General features: G+C 32.1%; 4 protein-coding genes across 4 annotated transcripts; 3 read left to right on the forward strand and 1 right to left on the reverse strand.

Moving 5' to 3' along the window:
- The first annotated feature begins 1,287 nt into the window (after positions 1–1,287).
- LOC124532628 (ATP synthase subunit beta, mitochondrial-like) lies at positions 1,288–2,995 on the forward strand. Its single transcript, XM_047107650.1, has one exon. It carries the CDS (start codon positions 1,391–1,393, stop codon positions 2,936–2,938), a length of 1,548 nt encoding a protein of 515 aa, XP_046963606.1. The 5' UTR covers positions 1,288–1,390; the 3' UTR covers positions 2,939–2,995.
- Positions 2,996–4,041: 1,046 nt separating this feature from the next.
- On the reverse strand, positions 4,042–10,221 carry LOC124532629. Its single transcript, XM_047107651.1, has 10 exons — positions 10,081–10,221; positions 9,448–9,635; positions 9,167–9,328; positions 8,599–8,886; positions 8,104–8,269; positions 7,557–7,704; positions 7,318–7,477; positions 6,530–6,737; positions 5,612–6,439; positions 4,042–5,497 (listed from the first exon to the last, which is right to left on the reverse strand). Exons 2-10 carry the CDS (start codon positions 9,625–9,627, stop codon positions 4,158–4,160), a joined length of 3,480 nt encoding a protein of 1,159 aa, XP_046963607.1. The 5' UTR covers positions 9,628–9,635; positions 10,081–10,221; the 3' UTR covers positions 4,042–4,157.
- A 158-nt stretch (positions 10,222–10,379) lies between these two features.
- On the forward strand, positions 10,380–13,600 carry LOC124532528 (NEDD8-activating enzyme E1 catalytic subunit). Its single transcript, XM_047107463.1, has 7 exons — positions 10,380–10,483; positions 10,613–11,020; positions 11,100–11,260; positions 11,550–11,718; positions 12,017–12,266; positions 12,807–13,026; positions 13,317–13,600. Exons 2-7 carry the CDS (start codon positions 10,683–10,685, stop codon positions 13,529–13,531), a joined length of 1,353 nt encoding a protein of 450 aa, XP_046963419.1. The 5' UTR covers positions 10,380–10,483; positions 10,613–10,682; the 3' UTR covers positions 13,532–13,600.
- Positions 13,601–15,687: 2,087 nt separating this feature from the next.
- On the forward strand, positions 15,688–17,912 carry LOC124532556 (signal peptidase complex catalytic subunit SEC11A). The gene is made up of 4 exons (XM_047107512.1): positions 15,688–15,879; positions 15,961–16,220; positions 16,836–17,013; positions 17,529–17,912. The coding sequence occupies exons 1-4, from the start codon at positions 15,832–15,834 to the stop codon at positions 17,577–17,579; spliced, it is 537 nt and encodes a 178-aa protein (XP_046963468.1). The 5' UTR covers positions 15,688–15,831; the 3' UTR covers positions 17,580–17,912.
- Positions 17,913–18,219: the final 307 nt, after the last annotated feature.

The raw sequence follows: 18,219 nt of genomic DNA on the forward strand, positions 1-18,219 counted from the left end.
AGGTACGTAATAAGACACTAAGAAAACTGCTGAGCTATGGGGTAGTCCAATAATAGTATAAAAATCTACAATACAATACATCGCCCCATTTGTAAAGATTAATATCAAGCTGAAACTATACGAGTAACAATTTTTATGATTTTATATTAACTGGCCGATTTTCGGAATATAAATTTGTTACATACATAAATAATATACAAATAAAATGTAGTATGTAGAAAGGTTGAAGCACACCGTTACTTGAATACTTACTTTTTGGACTAAAGTGCGTTACATGAAAGACAAACTAAAATAAAGCCTGGTGTTTCAACTTATAAAGCACATCTTGTAAAGAATAAACATGACAATATCAAGTTATAGTTAACATGACATTGTCATGTTTTCAGAATTAGTTGTTTCAGTCATTTTAACTTTAAAGAAATCAATAAGATTTATGGGAATACGCCAGTGAAGCTATTACGGTTGTTGTTTGTTGCATGATAAATACTGCTGTGGATAAATCATTATTATGGAGTATTATAGTATTGCTTAGTTCCATAATAGTAAAATAGCCATTAGCCAGTGCAAAACAGAGTTTTTGCACTACATGAAAACATCACAACACATACTCAAAAAAACTGTTCTCAACAAAGTGTAAATTGAATTAAACAAATCATGTTTATTATATTTTGCAAGAATGCTTAATTATGTGTACCTAGTATAATGACTAGCTACACGGATAAATTTTCTTTTTACTTAATAAATCTATAATCGATTGATTAATAATTTTATAAAAAATAATATATGCGTCGACCTCCATATATTTCACATTATATCTTAATTACTTAGCCACTATTTTTAGGTAAAACATAGTATGCTTCAATTTTCACTATTTTGATGAAGTAATAATAGAATAAAGCTTTCCTATAAATCTTTGTAGACAGTTGGTTACTTATCATATCATAACACACTGATATACATTCACATTTTTGTGAATTATATTGTTATAGAAGTTAATTTTCTCGTAGATTGCGGCGATATTACCTACTTACAAATACTACATTAATGATAAATGTGTCTTTTAAATCAGACAAGACACTATCAACGATTTATACTGTAATTCGAAAAACACTACAAAAATACCTAAATTGTATTTTTGATGACTAATACATCATTTCAGCTTATTATTTTTTATCTAAGGATAGCTTCATTCGCTTCATCTGTATTAAATCTAATATTATTGATATTTTAATTGCGATTTTAGTTTTAACTCGTCTTAATTTTAATTTTTATCTGTGGTGTATTTTCACGTCGGCGAATGATCGACTGTACGACTAGATAATTTTATAGGTTACATAATTTTACTTAGCGACCGCCCGTACACTTTGCCCGTTTGCTCAATCTTAAAAAAATGTTAGGGGCTGTAAGTAGGGTTGGTGGCGGCTTTTTAGCCGCAAAATCAGTTGCCGAAAAAGCTCTAGCCGAGTGCGGCAAAATTGTTGCTGTTTCTGGAAACAAGAGGGATTATGCAGCAAAAGCCTCCGGAAAAGGGCAAGGTAAGGTGGTCGCAGTCATTGGTGCCGTAGTAGATGTACAATTCGAGGATGATCTACCTCCCATCCTCAATGCCCTCGAAGTCCAAAATCGTCAACCACGTCTGGTGCTCGAAGTGGCCCAGCACTTGGGTGAGAATACAGTACGTACCATTGCCATGGACGGTACAGAGGGTCTCATCCGTGGACAGGCTGTCCTCGACTCTGGCTCACCCATCCGTATTCCCGTTGGAGCTGAGACTCTCGGCCGTATCATCAACGTAATCGGAGAACCCATCGATGAGCGCGGTCCTATCCCTACCGACAAGACTGCCGCTATTCACGCCGAAGCGCCAGCGTTCGTCGACATGTCCGTAGAGCAAGAGATTCTGGTAACAGGAATCAAAGTCGTAGATCTGCTTGCGCCTTACGCCAAGGGAGGTAAGATCGGTCTTTTCGGCGGTGCTGGTGTCGGCAAGACTGTACTTATTATGGAACTGATCAACAACGTAGCCAAGGCCCACGGTGGTTACTCTGTATTCGCTGGTGTAGGCGAGCGCACTCGCGAAGGTAACGATTTGTACCACGAGATGATTGAATCAGGTGTAATTTCCCTGAAGGACAAGACATCCAAAGTAGCGCTTGTGTACGGTCAGATGAACGAGCCCCCTGGCGCACGTGCCCGTGTCGCTCTCACAGGTCTGACTGTTGCTGAATACTTCCGTGACCAGGAAGGACAAGATGTACTGCTTTTCATTGATAACATTTTCAGATTCACTCAGGCTGGTTCGGAGGTATCTGCCTTGTTGGGTCGTATTCCCTCTGCCGTAGGTTACCAACCCACCCTCGCCACTGACATGGGTACTATGCAGGAACGTATTACCACCACCAAGAAGGGATCTATTACCTCTGTGCAGGCTATTTATGTACCCGCCGATGACTTGACTGACCCCGCCCCTGCCACTACTTTCGCTCACTTGGATGCTACGACTGTATTGTCTCGTGCTATTGCTGAACTGGGTATCTACCCTGCTGTCGATCCTCTCGACTCTACCTCTCGTATCATGGACCCTAACATTATTGGTGCCGAGCACTACAATGTTGCACGTGGCGTTCAGAAAATTCTGCAAGATTACAAATCCCTACAGGACATTATCGCTATCTTGGGTATGGATGAGTTATCTGAAGAAGACAAGCTGACTGTAGCACGTGCACGTAAGATCCAGAGATTCCTCTCTCAACCCTTCCAAGTAGCTGAGGTGTTCACTGGTCATCCAGGAAAACTTGTACCTCTTGAGCAAACTATTAAGGGATTCTCTCAGATCCTTCAAGGAGAGTATGATCATTTACCAGAAGTTGCATTCTACATGGTTGGACCTATCGAAGAAGTTGTAGCTAAAGCAGAAACTTTGGCTAAAAATGTATAAATATGAAGCAAATGAAAGATTGTAATCTTATTTCATAATAAATTTAGCTGTAACTGATGTCTGTGTATTTATTGCTACAAATATTTTAATTATATGGTTCTATAATTTTCATATTACTAATTTCCTTTTAAAAATAAAATGGGTTTTTGAAAAATATTAAAAGAAGCTATTCATACAATATTATGTAAATATTCTACACTATAGAAAGTAAATAATATAAAAAATAATAACTTATGAAATCAGTGCATTCAAATGAGATTACTGATGATAATAAATGAATGATATTCTACATAAATATGAAAAAAAGCATTGTAAAGATATAATAATAGAAAATTGACAAGTAACTCAATGCATTTTTAAAAGATGTTAGGATCATATGTTTTATCTACAATACTTAAAAATAATTGATAATTGTTAATAAAAATTTCTTACCTTTTTAAAAAATATATGTGGTAGTATTTCACTAATAACCATTGCCTTAAGGAATTATTCTTTAAATTCTATTTAAATGCAATACTGTGGTTTCTTTTTCTGCTTTATTACAGCAAAATGCAGCAAATTACGAGGGCTGAAGTTTTATAATTCGAGTTATTTTTTTATTACATAAGTAAATGTCCAGTCTCTTTGCTTAAAGGTGTTACAGTAAATTTCTTTGAATTAATCTACAGTGGTCTTATGGCAGTTATTTAGATCCTTTACTTATTAATTTGAAACTTGGAGCATGTAGATGAGATTGTAATATTTATTTGAATTAAAACTAAATGTCTTTTTATTGGTATGGCGGGGTAGAAGCACAACTAATTGGCAAGCCTCGAATATATTTACGTAGACTGCCAGAAAATGTCTTGGTACCAAATCTTATTATAAAAGGAATCAACAGATTGTAATGGAGCACAACCCCACCAATAGAAATTGGCACATGTAATATTAATGCATAATGAGCCATCAACGGCTGCGAAACTGATTAACCATTGTTATGATAAATGCGTTTAGTAATTATGGAATCATTATTTTTATTTAATTAATGACATGATTATTTTCGTCCATAAGGGTTTGGTGGTGGTGTATTCATTTTTAGAATATTGGAATATTAAAAAAATTTAGAGGCTGGCAGCTTAAATTTTATTTTTTCTACCTAAACTTACAATATTAAGAACTGTACAAACATAAAATTATCTTCTCCAGAAAAAGAAATAATACTTTGCGAAAGCATTTAACTCTATACATTTGCTGTTGTATCATTATTAATAATCATTTCAGTTGTTTTAATAACAGATACATGAGGAGTGGGTTCACAGTCTATTTCTTTACAAGTATTTACATTATCTTCTAGTACACCTTCGTCATTTTCACTGGAAGTTGTGTCTAAAATGATTTCTTCATCACCAACAGGACTTTTGATTTCTTCAACACTTGCCGGACTTACGTTATTGACTATTATGTTGCTTGCAATTGTTTTAGTAACATTACAATCAACTTTAGGTACTTTAACTACAACCACTTGATCCTTTTTATCTTCATTTAAAGCTATACTTTTATTAGGATCTTTTAACTTAATAGTTTGAAATTTCAGTGGTGAATTTAATGCTTGAGTTCCATCTGAGTTTCTATTAATGGGTTTTATAACTAAAATTTTAGTTTTCATACCAGCTTTTGTAAAATCCGTTATATTTTTCTTTATTAAAGGATTTTTAATGACTTCTAAGCTTTGTCGACGAAATTTTATAGGCACCATAGGCACGTTCAAATTTGGTTTAGCTGAATCTATTACCGGAACTCCGGCAACTTTTATTGTTTCAGCACGTAATTTATCTTTGACTTCCTCTTTATTAGAATCAACTTTAATCGTATCGTTACTGTATACTTTAATAGACGTGTCTTGTAACTCTTTACTTATTTCTGGTTCACCAGTTTTAGACTTTTTATTTAGAGAATCTGTACTAGGAATTTCATTGTCAGGAACGACTTTAGTTAAACTAGGCAAGTTACATGTTTCTAATACTTTATTTACAATAGGTGTATCCTTCAATTCTTTTTCTTCTTTCTTTGGGGATATTTTATCACTTCTGGTAACTTTCGGTATCATTGGCCGAGCAAAAACAGACGATGATCGTGTTTCTTTAGGATTATTAAATAAATCAAGAGTTTTCATATGACTTTGTGCATTTTCCACTGACTTACGGGATAGCGTTGTTAATGCCCCGCAACAATCTTTATTTATTAGATCATAGTTATTTTGAACGTCTTGCTGTATTTTCTTTTTACTTTGTGCTGGTTTACTAGTTACCGGCTGATAATCACGATACCCTTGCGCCTCCAGTTTTAATAAGTTAGACAAGTCGTATTCAAAATCTTCATTTTTCGGTTTTGTTTTCTTACGGACAGGTCTACGAGAAGTTACAGTAGCTAATTCAATCTGATGTCGTTTTGTGGTTTTCTCATCAAGTTCATCCATGTCAGAAGAATTCTCTTCAAATATTTTAGGATTCGACGGAGAATCATTTTCTATGACAATAACTTCTTTTAAACTTTCATCTGCTTTTTGATCATCAACGTCATCTGAAATATAATAAAATAAACTGTTAACATTATCAGTGAGATTTAATAATCTTAATATGCTAAAATAAAAATATTGTTTCATGTTCATTTCAAATTATTCTTAAAAATACAAACCTGAAATGAAAGTTTCTTTCTTTTTCTTTAAATTATTCTTATAACGGTTGGCTTTTCGTTTTCGAGACCCAACCTCGACTACTCTTGTACTGCTACTAGAGCTATCATCAGATATCCGACTAGAATCACTGGAACACCTGCTAGGGCGCCTTGAATCTGGACTGATTTCATTTGCAACAATCACATCATCAGTTGTTTCTGCAAGCTCTAAAGCTTCAGCTCCATCAATTGCCTTAACTGTGCTATAGTAAAAATCGGTATTGCCTTTAAGTTTATGGACAACTTTCACATGTTCTAGAAGGTTATCAAAATTGAAATGTTTGAAGTTACATAATTTACAGGCATATCGCACCCATTTATAATGTGCACCCATATGATCAAAGAGATCAAGGAATTCATTGAATTTGTTAGAACATTTTTTACAAAGCAGCTGGTCTATATCTGTATCTATTTGCATTTTTTGTTTAAGAGCATTCAAATTACTTTTTTCAGCTTGCTGAGCAAATGGCAATTTATTCATCAATGTACTGTCGTAAAAGAATGGTATATTTTGGACAGTAGTATTATCAATTTCCATTTCTTTAGTGTCATCATCCTGTTCCCGTTTCTCCTCTATGATTGTCATGACCGCTTCAGTTAGTTGATCTTCATCTTTGTCTTTTTTCATTTTAAGTTCATTTTTATCTTTTTCGTCATTTCTATCTTTTTCTTCTTGTTCATCTTTGTTTTCATATTTCTCCTTTTCTTCATTTTTATCCTTTACCTCAATTTTGACATTTTCTTCAGTTTTTTCTTCTATTTCAACATCTTCAACAACTGTTGCAGAATCTAAAAAAGGAAAAAAAATCATGTCATTACAAACAAGATAACGAAATGTTTGAGCAGTTTTCCAACGAAATTGAGGCGTTAAGAACGTACCTGCGACAGAAGCGATACGAGGTTGAGGCAGGTACGGATTGTGTTGCGTCTTGTCGTAATCTTTCCGAATCTGTATCTGAATACGGCGACGATGCCTGCGCGCACATGTGTGGGCGTGCGCTGCAAGTGCAGCGCGACGCTCGAAGGTTCGTCCGCAACCGCCACAGCGTCGGCCATCACCTTCGCCGTCCAACTGCTCCAACCACGCCTGCGATATTATTATAGCTTTTATAATATATATGTATGTGCCAAAATCCATATAGACAGAAATAGGCATTGTATACATAGCCAATACACCACCAACTTTGGGAAGTCAGATTTTATGTCCCTTGTGATTGAAGTTACATTGGCTTATTCATCTTTCAAACCAGAACATAATAAATACTAGGTGTTACTATTAGTCGAGATGGCCCAGTGGTTAGAACATGTGCATCTTAACCGATGATTGCGTGTTCAAACCGAGCAAGCACCGCAGATTCATGTCCTTAATTTGTCTTTATAATTCTCATCTTCTCGTGCTAAGCGGTGAAGGAAAACATCGTGAGGAAACCTGCATGTGACAAATTTCACAAAAATTCTGCCACATGTGTATTCCACCAACCCGAATTGGAACAGCGTGGTGGAATATGTTCCAAACCTTCTCCTCGAAGGGAGAGGAGGCCTTTAGCCCAGCAGTGGGAATTTACAGGCTGTTGTTGTTGTTGTATTACTATGGCAGTAGAATATCTGATCAGTTACGGACAAAGTAAACTCCATTCTTAATCATTGGTATTCTTAATGTTAGGTACCTGATTTTCCTGATCAAGTCTTTCCTCCTCAGTTATTTTCTGGGGAGCAACATTCTTTGGAATTGTCTTTCGCTTTTCATAAAATGCTGGCGGATTATTCATTCGGAATGCCTTTGCTTGTATTGACTCGCGAAGCCTACGAATTTGAGCAGCTGTTTTTCTGAAAATAATTATTTTATATTACATTATGAACATCTGGCAAAAGAATAAAAGAAGACAGAGACAAAGTATGTCCTTACCTATGAACTTTAAATAAGTGTCGGTATACACTCCAAGATGTTGAAAATATATCCAAGCAATCTGGACAAGGGTAGACCAGCCTACTTTCCAGGTGTTTGTATTTCATGTGGAACTTTAATGTTTTTTGAGTAGAAAATTGAAGATCACCTGAAGATTTAGATTTAAAGAATTGTTAATCCAAAACTATACATAGATTTGACATATTCAATGAAACAATTTAATTCACCCATGTTGAAAACATGCTTTGAAAAAAAAACATAAAATTTTATTCCCTTATAAAATTGAAGCTCAGTGGTTAGAGACGAAAATCCATTGAATTTTGTTTGTTGCAAGATATTAGTTTGTGTTCACAATTCTAGTAATGGTACACAGTGAAAGGAACGCTGTAAGTTTGTGCATCCTCTAGCAGCAAATGGAATAAGTGGTGGAGTAACTTACATTTAAAAGGTAACAATTTGAATATAGATAATAGACATATAATATTACTTAATATCAGTTTTTAATGCATACATAACAAATAGATATTTTTGATAAGACACTACTCACAGATTCTACATTTAAGCTCATCCATATCTTCATTTTCTTCATCGTCACTTATTTGTATTACATTGTCCACATTTGAAGACACATTGTTATTACTTTGTACTTTAAATGTTCCATCGCTTTGTAGAATTGCATTTTCTTGTGATAAAATATTATCCAATTCTTTTACCTGCAATTAATCATAAAATTATATTTTTAATTATATACTAATAAGTTAATAGCCTCGTTCAAGCTGAAAGCCATAAGAATAAGTCCTACGAATCTTTACCAAAGGTAGCGATAATTAAGTTATGTTTATAGTCATCATGATTTTTGTGTAATAGAAAATGTGTCAATGTAACTAGCATACCTTTGGTGAAATGTACAAGCATTGGGATATTATGGTAAGCTTCATCTCATCTTAAAAATAGAGAAGACTTTTACCATATACAAGATGTTATTGATACTGTCAGTCAGCATTAAGAAACTAGGATTAATTTTAAGATGGCAAAAACATACTTGGAGCTGCATACTATCACTGCTGGTTTCATCATCTATACCAGCAATGTTTTGGTAAACGGCCACAGAACTCTTCGGAATTTTCTGGAAAACCAATTGTTGCTCTTGAAGTTTTTCTTCCTGAACTCCCTTGTGTTTAACTATTCTTTCGACTACTTCGGTTATGTCTTTAGATATGGGAATCCGCTTGTCACAGTCATCATCCTTTATGCTGTTTGAATCATTTATATCCTTCAAAGATTCTTGATAACTTTCCTCTAACTTCCTTATTTTTAACACCTCCTGTATCTGTAAGCGGAAATTAATATTTAACTAGTTAATTTAACAAATGTAATTACTTTAGATATTAAGTGTTACATAATGTTTTTCAAAAAAAATTAAAATTATGTGAGCCTTATTGATACAGTTTTTCACACAATAGTTTTCAATTTTAAAAAATAACAAGTAAAAATATATAGTACTGTTAACTTTGAACATGTGTTCGTTTAAAAATATTCTACCACTGAGTCTTACAATTAAAATAAATATTCTAATATTTTATTATAAATATTCCTATGTAAATACTCACGGAACATGTTTCTTTAAAGAAATGGCCATGAATAGATGAGTTAAATTTCTCTTTACAATACACACGTTTATGTGATATAAAATTTGCCAAACTCCTAAATATATTCCGGCACACCTTACATTCATATAAAAGATCACATTCATTAGTCAGCAAACTTTTTAGCTGAAATATAACACAAAATAAATTATCAACATTTATTGAAATTTAAATAAAAAATCATTTATAAATAATTCAATTACACTCTATTTCATGAAAATTTATATTTGAAATCAAATTTGTACCTCTTCAGTTGCTTGGTCAAAAATTTTCCTAGCCTGAGAAAATCCAGTTATATTTGTCTGTATGGGTTTTCTGAGTAATGAAAAATCTGTTTCTTCATTTTCTTCAATTGATTGTCCACTTAATCTGTTGGCCTTATTTTTATCTTCTTTTTTCTTAGTGTTTATTTTATTACCAGCCATTTTGACATCTATAAATATCACAATTATTATAAACACGTAAATGAAATGTATACAAATGATTTAATTGATTTATAGCTTTTCTGAAGTTTGGAAATCGCATTTCAACACATAAGATAATAAATTGGCAATGTTACGATTAACGCCGACCATCCAAGGTAACTATACAAACTTACTATTTACAAAGGATCTATTATCTAATAAACACTATTGAAGGACTGAATCGACATCATGTTCTAAAGAGAGCTTTTTTATTTAATCCGGAAGACTACCGGTGAAACTTTGTCAAAGCATGGTTTTTAATCACGAGGTATACGTGCTATAAGATGTTCACAGTCTGACAGTCTCTCCCTTGAATTTCGACGAAAACGTTGATCCTCATCTCAAAAAAACACGTCCGACTAATATTGAATTTTATGCAGAAAACTAACCAAGTATTTAAACCTTGGAACTTACAAGGAAATCTTGAAAACTGCGAACTTGAAAATCCTTATGTTTCGACAAATTCACCACCATCACGCCATTTTTAACAAATGAATACATATCAAACGATATAGCTAACCAGCCATCTACTAACACATTTGTATGTATTTATATCTGTCAATAATAAAATTAAAAAAAATATACCTTATATTTGTAAATCAATTTAAAAATAAAATCATACTTATTAAAAATTATAATTATTTTCTTAGATTTTTATTTTCACAAAATATTTTAAGACGTAGTAATTCAAATCAGTGTTTGCATATGTCATTCTTCGCAGGTTCGATTTTGACATATACGAATTTTCAGAAGACTCAAGACAATAGTCAATAATTATTTATGAAGAATTTAAAAAACATAAGTTAGAAGGTTAATGGTAGGTAGAGTAATTGTACTTTTATTGTGTTTTTAAAAAGTTCTAGTGTTAGACTTCATGTTTTATACAACTTATATGGGAGTTAGCGGTATATTTGTAGTTTTTGTGTTTAATTTTTTTTTTATGCAGATTACGGATCGCCGGTAAAAATACTCAAGTTAAAATTTACTCTTGTTAGTGTTAAATCATAACAAAAAATATGGCAGATGGAGAATCTCAAACCCTTGATTACCAGCAGAGAAGATGGCATAACATAAGAAAATTGTTAGAGAGATCTGGTCCTTTCTGTCATCCTGATTTTGAACCCTCGGCTGAAATACTGGATTTCATAATGAATTCTTGCAAAGTTTTGATAGTTGGGGCTGGTGGTCTTGGTTGCGAATTACTAAAGGACTTGTCTCTTATGGGTTTTAAGAAGATTCATATTGTGGATATGGATACTATAGAACTATCAAATCTTAATAGGCAGTTTTTATTTCGTAAAAATGATATTGGATTATCTAAAGCCAAATGTGCAGTTGAATTTGTAAATAAAAGGTAATAAAATAATTTAAAAATAGTATTCTCATTTTATATTAGTAATAAGTACTGTAACAAATATTATTATATATTTTAGGGTTCCAGGGTGTGAAGCAGTAGCACATCATTGTGCCATCCAGGACCTAGATGAAGGATTTTATCGCCAGTTTCATATTGTAGTTTGTGGACTTGACTCAATTGTTGCAAGACGTTGGCTGAATGGAATGCTAGTGTCTTTGCTGCAATACAATGATGATAGTAATACTTTTTTGTCCCATAATATAATAAAATCTATTCAAATATACATTGCTAATTTAGCTAGACAAACCTAAGGCCTTCAAGTTTTAATATAGTTTCTTGTCAATATTATATCATTAGATATTTAGAAATTTTATCAGATCTATCACTATTCTATTATTATGTTGTTAATAAAAGACTATTATTGACATTTCTTGTAATCTAAAGGAAGCATTATCTCAGTAGTAAAATTTTAGTAACACTATTGATATTTGTTGATTCGTAAGTAATGAACAATTCTTGTTGACAGGGAGTCTAGATCAAAGTAGTGTTATTCCATTGGTTGATGGAGGTACAGAGGGATTCAAAGGAAACGCAAGAGTCATCCTCCCAGGAATGAGTGCTTGTATCGAATGCACTCTGGACCTTTACCCACCACAGAAGACTTTCCCACTCTGCACTATTGCTAACACTCCAAGGTATGTTCTAGTGAGATCATATAGTATAATGACATATCTGCATTTTTTTCGAATTTGGTAGTACTGTTTTAAAAATTTGATTAATATAGGTACTGCTGACTATTCAGATGGTTTTTGGAATAAAGTTACCATACTACCATTCATGGATTATCATTTTAGGTATAATTATATATATATGTATATGTAAAAATAATTATTTGTTATGTCATTTATGACATTAAATGATACACTATGACTTATGTATATGTACGATATAAAATAAAAAATTACTATCTTATTATATATTTATTTCTTGCAGATTACCAGAGCATTGTATTGAGTATGTTAAAGTTTTACAATGGGCAAAAGAAAATCCCTGGGGAAGTTCCACTACACTTGATGGTGACGATCCACAGCATGTTGCCTGGGTGTATGAGAAAGCGCAGGAAAGAGCCATGAAGTATGGTATTACCTCAGTTACATATAGGTTAACTCAGGGTGTGTTAAAGAATATTATACCAGCTGTAGCCAGTACCAATGCTGCAATTGCTGCGACTTGTGCAACTGAGGTAAATAATAATTGTAAACACATGTATATAAATAAGTTATTGATGAATGTCACATAACAGACGCATTGACGACCTCCCTGGTTGAGTGGTGTGTACACCGGTTTTCATGGGTACACCACTCTGAGGTCCTGGGTTCAATTCCCGCCCGAGTCTATGTAGATTACCATAAGTTTTCTATGTTGTCTTGTGTCTGGGTGTATGTGGTACCTTAGTTACTTCTAATCTTCCATAACACAAGTGCTTTAGCTACTTAAATTGGGATCAGAGTAATGTATTTGATGTTGTCTCATATTTATATTTATTTATATTATATATAATAATTTGCTATAATACATATTAACTGTTTATTTCATATTGTTGCAACGTCATATGAAGATTACATGTTAATTAGTTTAATATAATTTATAAAAGAGATTCCAATATCAATTATAATAGATTTTGTTAAGAATGTTTATTATATACACCTTCCCTGTTCAGATAATAGATAATATATATTATTTTATACATATACTTTAAAGGTATATGAATTGATTGTTCCAGGTTTTCAAGTTAGCTTCTTCCTGCTGCACTAATATGAACAACTATATGGTCCTCAATATGTCCGAAGGAGTGTATACCTATACATTTGGGGCTGAGAAACGTCAAGATTGTGTTGCTTGTAGTAATACTACCAGAGTAATGGAAATTGAATCTGATGCAACATTGCAGGCAATCTATGATAAATTGTGTGAAGATAAAGGATATTTAATGAAAAGTCCAGGTTAGCTCACATTTTTTTGTTCCAAAATTTCAAATTCAGATCTTGGCATAATTATATTTATTTGAAAAAAAATCCATTTTGTGTATAGAGAGATTTACTTATGTGGGTTTTCCATTATTGCCGTACAAGTTGTATTATATGCATTTAATCCCATGAAAAGTGAGGCATGCTTAGAATTTAACCTTGAATTGAAATCCATATACTCATGTCACTCATTATCGGATAATGTTTAATAGGATATCTCTAATTCTATACCTACAAGTAATCTTTTAATACTTTTTTTTTTCAAGGAATCACAACAATTATCAATGGTCGCAACAAAACTTTGTACATGTCATCAATCAAAAGTATTGAAGAAAAAACAAGAGATAATTTAAAAAAGAAAATTACGGAGCTAGGACTATACAATGGATGTGATATACTTGTAGCGGATGCCACAACTCCTAACACTTTAACAATTAAATTAAAATTTTCGGAAAATGCTGATGTTGATATGGGGCGATAAAAGACTAATTTCTATTTAGTTCTTTAAATTGCTGAATGCTATGAATGGTATTCACTTGCTTTTGTATTATTTACATAAGAAGTTAAATAAATTATTTTAAAATTGTTTCTGTAAGTTTTATTTGAAAAAGAAATATTTTTAAATAACCTATATATTATTAATGTATAATTTAAACAAGTAATATAGATAGCCTATATAGTAGGAATGCAGATTTATTTAATATAATCGAAACAAATTATTCCTTATGATGGATTGTAATCCATCATAAGGAATAATTTTTATTATTTCTTTGATTATATAAAAAAATTCTGATTAAATTAATGGTCATTAATGCACAACCAGAAAAAAACAAAAGAAAGAAGGATTAATACAATGATGTTATAGTAAACAGATATGTTATTAACGCGCAAAAAGTGAAGACTAGAAAACGTCCTTGCCTTGGGGGTTGAAAAATAAGAAACATCATTCTTCCTTTGGCTTCTGCTTATAGCATAGACTAGCGACTCGCCCCGGCTATGCCCGGGGTACATACATACTTACCAAAACCTTGCTCAAGAATTGCTCTATATATAGTTGAAAACTGCATCAAAATCCGTTGTGTGGTTTTAAAGATTTAAGCATATTTACCCACATACAGACACCGGGAAGCGACTTTGTTTTATATTATGTAGTGATAGTGATTTAGTTGTACACAAATAGTATCGCTTTACAATTTAGACTTACCTCCAGTTCCTATGTTACTATGCTGCAATTCTATGTTGCTTGTGGAGGGTGAACAAGTTTCTTGTGCAAGTATCTCTTCTATTAATGATGCACGCTGCCTTTTTATTACTGCAGACCGAGGCATAGTTGTACCTGTTCTCTTCAAACGATCAGGTTGACATTCAAATTTAGTAGGTACACATGATGGTTTCATTCTTATTGCTGAGACAAAGCCCTTAATATGGTACTCCATATAATTTTCCATGTCATTTGGCAGCTGTAATAAAACAAACAAGTATTATTTATATGGAAAATACTAACTTCACAAGTAATTTTATTTTAAAGTTATTTGGTATTTATCAATATAATACCAGTATTTGTCGACTAAGTAAATGAATAATACTCACATCAAAATGGTCCTCGCAAAAATAAATTGAAGATTTAGGTGATACAGTGGACGGATCGCGTCGTGCTAATTGCAGCCACTTTTTACGAAGAGGCCCCGATTGTGGCACATGAATAAATAATTTATTGGGATTTTTTATTGTTGTACTTGTACAGCAAGGAACTGTGCAAACTTTGTATGATGCCATTTCTTCGAGATTTCAAGAAAAACAAGAGAAAAACAGTTTACACAGGATCATTCACTTAACTGTTTATTGAATCATGACGTCACGGCCCAATTTGTCACGTGACTTGCTGTTTTGGCAGGAATTTTGAATCGTATTATTTAAAATGACTGTTTTTGTTATAAATTAACTTTAAAACAGAAATAAACAATTATTAAACGTATCTTTAGTGTCCTAAGAATACAATAAAATTGTCAAACACCCAATTGGGACGTTTCCCTTTAGTTGTTTTACGTAGTAATACGTTATAATACATCATAGTTACGTAGTAATACGTTTTGCGTAATTAAAACATCTAGTTATCCCTTTTACTTATTGTTTTTATCAAGCTATCCTTTTTACTTTTAACGAAATGTTAAAATAAACTTAAATAAACGGTCCCCGGCACGGCACACTTTTTTCTGTTGTTTAGTATGGATATAAAATATCTGTTTATTAGAATATCATTGGATTAATAGAAAAATTTAACTTTGAAGTAGTGACATTGGGAGGTGTAATTTTATATTAATTTTACCTATGGACGCCGGAGAGCTATGTATTATGTTAATAATTATCTTTTTACAGATTATTTTTATTAAGTTTTATTTAAATATTCGCAGTCTTGCATTCCTATACTCCTTACTTTTATAATGTTGTACATTATTTAAATCACAATAATGAAATATCTTCATAAAATGATTTTGGTTTCACACTTCATAAAATATCCTAAGAGCCCGATAAATAATCGATTGATTATTTAGCGTTTAAATAAGCCACGAAGCATAGCTAATCAATATAACCCAATAAATACCGTTCACGCCTTACGGTGACATATTTTTTATCTGTTAGCTTGGATGTTTTGAAGTTTTGTTTCTGACGTGGTGCTGTCGAGCTGTCGAATCAGAAACTTACCTTTCCTTTACATTAAGGATAACCAAAACGTACAATTTATATTTTCTTTAGAACCCTTGAAAAAGGCAAGAAACAAAAATGTTGGACAGTTTATTTGACGATGTTAAGCGAATGAACAAGAGACAGGTGACTTTCATTGATTATTTTAATGTATAGATGACGTGAACATGTACCGGTCCTTTATTCATGATATTTTTTTCATTCCAGTTTATTTACCAAGTTCTTAGCTTTGGTATGATAGTATCGTCAGCTCTTATGATATGGAAGGGATTGATGGTCGTAACAGGTAGTGAGAGTCCTATTGTTGTTGTGCTCTCAGGAAGTATGGAACCAGCTTTTCATAGAGGAGATTTATTGTTTCTCACTAACTATCCCGATGAACCAGTGCGTGTCGGTGAAATCGTAGTTTTTAAAGTAGAGGGCCGTGACATTCCGATTGTACACAGAGTTTTGAAGCTTCATGAAAAGTAAGTGTGCTGAAACAAAACAAGTCAAATACTGACAAATGTTAATGTTAAAATATTACATACATACTCTTCTCATTTACAGCTTTTCAATGCATGATGTAATTATGCTTATATATTTAATGTATTAAGCATTTTAAAGTGCTCTTAATACATAAATGGGTTTTTGTTATAATATTTGTTTATTAAAATATTATCTTGTTTACTGCGTAAGTAGCAGGTTAGATGCTTATCTCACAAATATACAGCATCAAGTATTTAATTCAACACTTGATATTTTCAACAACATTCCTTATCTTTGCATGAGTTTATAAATATAATTATTAACTAAATCCAAGCACTCATCCAAATATTTATTTATTAAAATTAATATAAGTATAGTAGTAAATTTAAATTATACATGTTTTCTTAAATACTATAATACAAAAAAGTTAAACTGCTTTGTAAAACATGATTAACACTAACATATTACATTTAAATCAAGCCTATTTTAACTTATATGAAATAGCTATTTTAGATTGCAATATTATTTTATACATTTGTAACACAGATATATTTAAATGTTTAATATGGTTTACAGAAGAATTGATATAAATTTGAAAAAAATTTTTTTTTTAGGAACAATGGAACTGTTAAATTTTTGACTAAAGGCGACAATAACAGTGTTGATGATCGAGGTCTCTACGCTCAGGGTCAGCTTTGGCTGACTAAGAAGGATGTTGTTGGTCGTACTAGAGGATTTTTACCTTATGTCGGAATGGTCACAATTTATATGAACGAATATCCTAAGTTTAAGGTAATTTGAAGTTAACTTTCTAAGTTAATAAGTTATCTTTCTAACGAAGTTAATCTTCGATTGAGATGTTAGACTTTCATAAGAAGAAAATCCATTTTATGTATTGTATTTTTGCTGGAGATATAATTTTGATTGTTTGTGCAAGCTCACCTGGTAAGCTATTATAAATTATTCTAATATCAAAAAACATGGTAATATTAATTACTACTAATATCACTTGGTAGTAGGCTTTTGTACCACCCACTTAACATACATTCTACTGTCAAACGAAAATACATAGTTTTTAGGGACATAACATCTTAACTCCCAAGGTTGGTGGCACATTAGTGTAACATAACAACTCATAAGTACCTCAGTATAATATCCAACTATATAGGTTATAATGTGCTAAATCCTATCATTTGTGAAAAATTGATGGTGTGAGGACCTTCCTTGTACTAGCTAAATAGCCTCTAAATTTCTATTACAAAGATTGGAGATTATAATAATATTTAATTGTTTTTTTCATATTTCAGTTTGCTGTGCTGGGCTGTTTAGCGATTTATGTACTAGTACATAGAGAGTGAAGTTGTAATTTGATCTGACGGAGTGAAGAGTATGTTTGTAATAAGTAATATTGGACTTTCAGATGTATTTCCTCTTTTTTAAATGGAGTTCTCTCTAGAGTGAATATTATATTTATTTTGGTTTAATAAATCTGTTTTTCTTTATAAAACATAAATATTGTGAGAGCTAAAATTTTTTTAGAACACACTTAGATGTAAAGTTTCCTCTGTTTCATATATATACACAAAAAAAGAAAATTTATACAACAAATGCATTTATTACGTCTACATGAACATATTGTGAAAGGTAAAAGTAAAGTATGTTAAAATAAAATGTACTTAATTTGAAAACAACTTTAAATTTTGCCTTAAACATCCAAGAACATGATCAAAAAATTTATATAACATCTGTGAAAGCAGATGTTTTCTTACTTATTTAACTTTAAATATTGGTACTATTGTGATATAGCAATAAAAAGGTAAAGTTTTTATTTATTTCCCATCACCAAATCGCAGGAAACCACAAGACTTATATCAAAATTGTTGGTGAATCTGTGCACTCTTACATTAATTAGCCATTGTGAAAGTGATGTGATATTAGTTACTCGTAATTAAAAACAAATTACTCCTGGAGAGATAACAAGACTTCTAGATGTTTTGT

Source organism: Vanessa cardui, chromosome 9, assembly GCF_905220365.1.
Source record: "Vanessa cardui chromosome 9, ilVanCard2.1, whole genome shotgun sequence".
Classification (NCBI taxonomy): domain Eukaryota; kingdom Metazoa; phylum Arthropoda; class Insecta; order Lepidoptera; family Nymphalidae; genus Vanessa; species Vanessa cardui.

Bases quoted from the DNA above. Each gene is read 5' to 3' on its own strand.
- LOC124532628 (XM_047107650.1), top strand. From the start codon at position 1,391: ATGTTAGGGGCTGTAAGTAGGGTTGGTGGCGGCTTTTTAGCCGCAAAA.
- LOC124532629 (XM_047107651.1), bottom strand. From the start codon at position 9,627: ATGGCTGGTAATAAAATAAACACTAAGAAAAAAGAAGATAAAAATAAG. The intron at 8,270-8,598 runs GTATGTTTTTGC...GATTAATTGCAG, and splicing joins GTGATAGTATGCAGCTCCAA to GTAAAAGAATTGGATAATAT. The intron at 7,478-7,556 runs GTAAGGACATAC...AATTATTTTCAG, and splicing joins CACTTATTTAAAGTTCATAG to AAAAACAGCTGCTCAAATTC.
- LOC124532528 (XM_047107463.1), top strand. From the start codon at position 10,683: ATGGCAGATGGAGAATCTCAAACCCTTGATTACCAGCAGAGAAGATGG. The intron at 11,261-11,549 runs GTAATACTTTTT...TCTTGTTGACAG, and splicing joins GCTGCAATACAATGATGATA to GGAGTCTAGATCAAAGTAGT. The intron at 11,719-12,016 runs GTATGTTCTAGT...TATTTCTTGCAG, and splicing joins ACTATTGCTAACACTCCAAG to ATTACCAGAGCATTGTATTG.
- LOC124532556 (XM_047107512.1), top strand. From the start codon at position 15,832: ATGTTGGACAGTTTATTTGACGATGTTAAGCGAATGAACAAGAGACAG. The intron at 16,221-16,835 runs GTAAGTGTGCTG...TTTTTTTTTTAG, and splicing joins GTTTTGAAGCTTCATGAAAA to GAACAATGGAACTGTTAAAT. The intron at 17,014-17,528 runs GTAATTTGAAGT...TTCATATTTCAG, and splicing joins ACGAATATCCTAAGTTTAAG to TTTGCTGTGCTGGGCTGTTT.